Source organism: Nematolebias whitei, chromosome 11, assembly GCF_014905685.2.
Source record: "Nematolebias whitei isolate Nwh7 chromosome 11, NemWhi1, whole genome shotgun sequence".
Taxonomy (NCBI): Eukaryota; Metazoa; Chordata; class Actinopteri; order Cyprinodontiformes; family Rivulidae; genus Nematolebias; species Nematolebias whitei.
Window position 1 is genome coordinate 44,238,210 of NC_056508.1, and position 6,982 is coordinate 44,245,191.

At 41.9% G+C, this 6,982-nt stretch overlaps 1 protein-coding gene across 1 annotated transcript in view; it reads left to right on the plus strand.

Annotated features, from left to right (window-relative positions):
- Positions 1–6,356, plus strand: part of si:dkey-8e10.3 (serine/threonine-protein kinase SBK1) — an 8,368-nt gene extending 2,012 nt beyond the window's left edge. Inside the window, exons 2-4 of the mRNA XM_037684403.1 lie at positions 354–522; positions 2,254–2,456; positions 5,637–6,356. Of these exons, the coding sequence (XP_037540331.1) occupies positions 360–522; positions 2,254–2,456; positions 5,637–6,269 (999 nt within the window). The 5' untranslated portion in view covers positions 354–359 and the 3' untranslated portion in view covers positions 6,270–6,356. The remainder of the gene's footprint in view (positions 1–353; positions 523–2,253; positions 2,457–5,636) is intronic.
- The last annotated feature ends 626 nt before the right edge of the window (positions 6,357–6,982 follow it).

A 6,982-nucleotide genomic window follows, 5' to 3' on the forward strand; every position in this document is an offset into this window, starting at 1 on the left:
CTCTGCTCCTACTCTGCTCCAACTCTGCTCCTACTCTGCTCCAACTCTGCTCCAACTCTGTTCCTACTCAGCTCCAACTCTGTTCCTACTCTGCTCCTACTCTGTTCCTACTCTGTTCCTACTCTGCTAATCCTGCTAATATTCAGCTGCTGCTGATTGAACCATCCTGCTAATATTCAGCTGCTGCTGCTGATCGAACTATCCTTCTAATATTCAGCTGTTTGTTCTGTGTTTCTGTTCAGTGTCCTGAGACGACTTCTGTTGTGACTTGTCACTAAATAAATAAACTGAAGTGAATTAACTGTCTGGGAGGACATTAATAATGTTTGTTTTGTCTGGGTGTTTTGTTGTAGGACGCGATGATTGAGCTGGGTCTGGTTGAGGGGAGCCTGATCGACGAGCTGATGGAGTTAACGGCTCAGAGCATCAACAACCTTGAGATCCAGGAACATTTCAATGTCATCAAGGAGATCGGTCGGGGAAAATATGGCAAAGTGCTGTTGGTCACGCATCGCTTCAGGGGTAAAACTTTACATAACTGTAAACTGTTTAAATATGAGTCATGTTGTAAACATTTTAGAATGTCACAAGTTACACGAAAACATCCACTTTATCCATTTTCACCCCCCTTGTTGTTACTTTCTACGGTCATAGGGAGCTGGTACCTATCTCCAGCAGTCACTGGGTCAAAGGCAGGGTACCCCCTAGAAAGGTGACCTGACACAATCCACCACAGGGCCACGTAGAAACAACTCTTCATACTCAGTCCTACGGACATATTAGAGTTGTCAATTCACCTAGAATACATGCTTTCAGACAGTGCGGGGAATCCATCTGTTAATTGCAGCGTCTGCAGTCTTGTGGACTCCGTGCCGGTCCGTTGTGGTGAAGAAGGAGCTCAGCTGTAATGCAAAGCTCTCTGTTTACCGGTCAGTCTACGTTCCTCCCCTCACCTATGGTCACAAACTCTGGGTAGGGACCGAAAGACCGAGATCGTGGATACAGGTGGTTGAAATGAGTTTCCTCTGCAGGGTAGCTGGACTCTCCCTTCAGTTATCAGGAGACTCGTAGTAGAACCGCTGCTCCTCCACATTGAGATGCCAGTTGAGGTGGTTTGGGCATCTAGTAAGGATGCTTCCTGGGCGCCTCCCTAGGGAGGTGCTTCGGGCATGTCCGAGTGGGAGGAGACCCTGGGGAAGACCCAGGACGCATTGGAGAGATACAGCTCTCGATTGGTCTGGGAACGCCTTGGAGCTCCCAGAAGAGCTGGAAGAGGTGACAGTGGAGAGAGATGTCCAGACCTTCCTGCTCAAGCTGCTGCCCTCGCAACCCAACTTTGGAACAAGCAGAAGATGGATGGATGGATGGATGGATGGATGGATGGATGGATGGATGGATTAATGGCGTGGAATCCAAGGCATCTGAAGGAAATCCACGCTTGTTCAAGGAAAGTTTTGCTGTCGGTGTCAAGCAAAATGTCCTTTATCACCATGTTTCAAACATTTATTTTTAACACAAAGGAAGTTGTCAAGGTTTGATTTGTCCCATTTGTTTAATCAATGTTGATATATTGAAGTCACAAACTAAAAAAAAAAAAAATCAAGTATCAAAAATTGCTAAAACTGACGAAATTAAATTTAAATTCCCTCAAGAAACTTCAAAACTGTCTTTTTAAAAAATGAATGAATGAACAAATAAAAATGAACAAACTTTCAAAATCTTTTGATTAAAAATGTGCACAGAGATTTAACGCTGAATCAAAATAAACTTAAACTGAAATTAAGTTGAGTTTTTGAGCCTTCAGCGAGCGGCCTCACTAAACTAACAGAAACAAATCAAACCAGAAAAGTTTACTGAACAAACCAAATCAGTCCATGCTCAATAATTTAGTTTACTGAACAAAGTTGAGGCGTACAAATGAGATTTGTTTGGACGTAAACCATTGATGACCTAAAGGGTATCAGGAAACAAGAAACGAAGCTGTGAGCTGGTCTCTGGAGGTGAAGTCCAGGAAGCAGATCAACAGCTGACATTAGCATGGATGGCTCGAAGCCTGAAGGGTTTAAAGTTCAAACCACCAAGATGTGCATGTTTGTTAGTGTGCGAGACCCTGGAGAGGTTTCATGTTTTAGATCAAGCACAGTAAAAGATACACTGAAGTAATCATTTTTAAGTATTTTTAACTCCTCATTTCCATATGATGTGAATAAACTTGGATAACACTGAGTGAATGTTCACCTTCCTGACCTGCAGGGACCCCCATGGCCTTGAAAGTGATGCCCAAAGCCTCGACTAAGCTGCAGGGCTTTCTGCGGGAGTACTGCATCTCCTTACACCTGTCCCAGCACCCCTGCATCGTGGGCCTCTTTGGCATTGCCTTCCAGTCCCAAGAGCACTACTGCTTTGCCCAGGAGCTTGTCATTGGAAGGGATCTATTTGCCGTCATCCAGCCAAAAGTGAGTCATTCATCGTCCAAGTGGGATTTAAGAAGGACTTAGAACCACGTTAGCAGAGCTGTAGTGCTTGATTTAGGTACAGTGAACCCTGAGGTGGATGCTAACGGTTATTTAACACGCTCCTGATCTAACTAATGTTCAAGTTTAAACTTGGAGAATCTCAAATTGTTTGGTTTAACATGTTAGCATGTCGATATATATTCTACACGACCATGACTCATGACCAATCCTACTGTTTGCTTCAAAACATTTGGGAAGTTGGTTAATCAAATCTACCAAACAGATGCTTCTTGCATGGATTTTTAAAAAAATATATTGTGCTAAACTATTGAAGGTTTCAATTTAAATCACACTTTTTTTTTAATGCATCAGTAAGAAAGAGACTTACTTAAATAAGAATTTATCTTGTCACACAATCTGAAACATGATTCAAAGCTGCGATAACACACACACAAAAAAAATGGGTGAATGAGTGTCACATCAGTCCAAAGCTTGTAAATATATACCGTATTTTCTGCCGTACCCGTCACACCGCCCTATAAGTCGCATCGGTCCAAAAATGTTGAATAAAGTGGAAAAATCCATAAATATGTCGCATCTATTATGCGTCACCGCTGACAACCCGGAAATGTGGGCCGAACCAGAAATATGGGCCGGTGTTGTGCCAAAAATCAATTGGCTGCCAAATGGCAGCCGCGGGGGCATGCACGGGAGGACTTTAACAAGAATTTAATAAGATTAATACTTAAAAACAATTATTTATTTGCTTGAAATTATAGTAAAGGTGTGTCTCAGTCTAACTTTTCCTTAATAAAAGCACTTTGACGGTCAAATCATCTGCATTTCAAAACCCGATTTGCGGAAACATGAATGTGCAGAGGGCGACTCGCTGTGCATTTCTTTGAAATTTTACAAGATAAACAACTAAAAACAATTATTTGTTTGCTGAACTTTATAGCAAAGGTGTGTCTCAGATGTTTTTCTTAATAAATGCACTTCAGTGGTTAAATTAGCTGCATTTCGCCGGGGCCAGGCAGACGACAACGTCAGTCTATGGTGAGCCGATTGTGTCATTTACCTATTCTTTTTACATGATACAATGGCATGCCATATTACTCCAGTGCCATCTAGCGGCTGAAAATGGTAGTGTTCAATGTTTTCAATGTCGAAATGAATGGAAACGGTCAAATCTCAGTCAAAATTTGGTTTATAAATATGGGAACAAAATCCATAAATAAGTCGCTTCAGTGTATAAGTCGCAGGGCATGCAAATTATGCAAAAAAACTGCGGCTTATAGGGTGAAAAATACGATACGTTCATCTGCAGGTTACAGAATAGAAACAGTTCTTTTGGTCCTCCATTCAATTTCATAATTTCTTATTTGACTTCATATTGGTAGAATGGAAATGCAACCTACACATTTTTGTTTGAAGAAGCAGCTTGATAAAGAGGTTTTGTGGAGACACGTATTTTTAAGCAACAATGATTAACTTTGATTTCAATGTAAAAATCAGTAAAACTCATCTAAAGTCGTTTGTTCCATTCAGAAGGTTGTATTATGGAATTTGATCAGCGTGTGATTTTTGTAAATTATGGTAGTGAGTATACAGCAATGTTCAGTCAGGTCATCTGGACGGGTTCTTTTGTTGCTGAGACGTTTCGTCCTTCATCCAAAGGACTTCTTCAATCTGAGGAGCCCACCAAACAAACTGAGTCCCAGAAACAGCTCACTCCTGTACCGCAGCCTAATGACCAGAACCACCAGGTTCTGCAAGTTTCATCCCACAAACCATCAGACTGCTGAACTCACACCTGGATTATTGAATTGAGTTGAACTGTAATCAAAATATCAGCAAATCAGTGCAACGAGTTGCCAAGATCATGGTTTTTTTTTTTCTAGATACAAAAGTTTATTAAAAACATTTGGATTTTAACTTCATGAAAAGCTACAAGGCAATGACATAAAAGAAACGTCCTGTTGTAATGACTTTGAAATTCCTCAAGGTGGAACTACTGATTTCTCTTCAAATAATGGGAAGTTTATTTTATACTTTGCCTTATATTTTATTTGTAGCTCATATTTTTGTTTGTGAGCTTTCTATCTTCAAAGTGGCAACGACAAACTACCAGGGGAATCTAACAAAATAAGCACAAGCACTCAAGAGCTTTGCTGTTCCAGGGAACACAGTACTGCAGCATAGTAAAGTAACTGTACTGCATTGAGTACTTACTGAAATGCAGTGTCTTATGGGGCAAGTAAAAAATAATTTGATGCCTTTGAGCAGTCTGTTGACCACCAAGATTTTGTTTTCTTTCCCTGAGCATCAAGAATAACTTAATTTAAAGTAACACATTGATCACTGATAGGCCTGTCACGATAACAAAATTTGCTGGGTGATTAATTGTCTCAGAAATTATTGAGATAAACGATAATATTGTATTAAATTTGACAATAATTGGTAATTATTGTCAAATTTAAGAAGAAATGTTAATTTGTTTTGTGTGTAGTACCTTTTTAAGACCACCGTATGGCAGTATAAGATGATTTGAACCAAAGTATGGATAGTGAGGGAGCGAGCAGCGTCCACCCCTGTGACCCCAAAATGGAAGAAGCGGGTAAAAGATAATGGATGGATGGATGGGAGGGAGGCCTCTTGATGTCACATGGGCTGGCTCTCTTTGGTTCTCGAAATGGTGGAAGCTCTGTGTGGTTTGAGCTCTTTAGCATAGCCTTTTTCACACAAAGCTTTTAATAAAAATCAGGAAACAAGTTCTCAGCTTCTTTTTGCAGAGAGAAATAACTTTTAAAGGCACGGGTTTCAACTGTGAATCTTGGAGCTTCGACAAGACGGAGGTTTTTTCCCGAGGTCGGCCTGTTAGCTTAGCTTCTCAACTTGGTAGTAAGAAAAGAGACATGATGAAACGATAAAGCCGATAAATGAAAACGAGGTAGATCATTTTCATTTATCATGCGATTGATTGATTTATTGTTTATCGCGACAGGTCAAATCATTGATAAATGAATTGTTCAGTTTGGCTTCAACACAAACACAAAGAGAAGTCTTTTCTTGTCAATGTCTTTAAAAACATGTACGTAAAAGCCATTAACGTTTGTTTTCCCTGTATAATCATAGTACATACATTATTCACAAAAAATGACAATCATTTTACTCTTTCAGGTGGGTATCCCAGAATCCTCTGTGAAACGTTGTGTTGTCCAGATCTCGAGTGCTTTGGAGTTCATCCACAGCCACGGCTTCGTCCACCGGGATGTGAAGCCTGAGAACATCCTCCTGCTGGACAGTCAGTGCTGTCAGGTCAAGCTGGCAGACTTTGGTCTTGCTCAGAAGAGGGGCACCTTGATACGGTTCGTCACAGGAACCTTGCCCTACATGTCCCCAGAACTTTGCACCGTGGCTCTGCTGGACAACCAGAAAGAAGTGACGGCAGCTCCTCTGAGCGTTGAGCCGAGCCTCGACACCTGGGCCTTCGCCGTGGTCATCTTCTGCATCCTCACAGGCTACTTCCCCTGGGAGCACTGCTTGGACTCTGATAGCTTCTACCAGGAGTTTGCGGACTGGTGCAGAACGAAGCAGAAACCTTACACTGACGAGGACGTTCCTCCTCTGTGGAAAAGGTTCACTCCAGAAGCTATGGAGATGTTCGGAAAGCTTCTGGCTCTAGATGCACAAAAAAGGTGCACAGTGGGAGAGGTGGGTGCGTATGTGGAGAAAGACTGGCTGAAGAAAGAACAGGAAAACCAGCTGCAGCACAGAATTGGACAAGAAAAAAATTATGCTTCTGGAAAATAGAAGTGAGGACTTGAATGGACAGCCTGGGTTGTAAATCATCTGCAAGACAATTGAGTACAGTTAGTGGCAACGGGAGCGTATGGATTCTTTACTTACAGTGTAAAATAATGTCACAAGATGAATAAAAATATACCCAAAAATCTGATTTCAACAACTCATTTATACAAATACTATTCTCCACGACAAACCTAAAAAAGCCATGGCAAACATTAAAGTTTATTGTGTTGAGCTAACCCTTTCAGCATCATATAATCACACTAAAACCAAAAGTCTCAAATGTCTGCAGTATGGGAGCACTAACGGGAGCTCCTCTTCGACGTGCTCTTTTTTGATCCTGTTGCTTTTGTTTTAACTTTATTTGTGCATACTGTACACCCATGCTGCGGGTATGACCGCAACGCACTTCTGGTGTTTTATGTGTCGCTGCCTTGCCATCCTGCCATCGTGGTTCAGTTCCCGTCCCCCATCCAGCCTCAGGCTCAGGCTCCGGCTTGTCATGGCGGCCGTCTCCATGATCCTCCATCTGCCTGCACAGAACGAACTACATAACAGTTCAGTTCCACGGGGAAAAACCTGGGATGTTCTGTGTCTGCCGAACCCAGTTCTGGAGGGCAGCCAGTCAACGTGCATTGCCACGGTTGTCGTCATGCTGCTAACGGGACCATGCTGCTAACAGTACCACACTGCTAACAGTACCACACTGCTAACAGTAC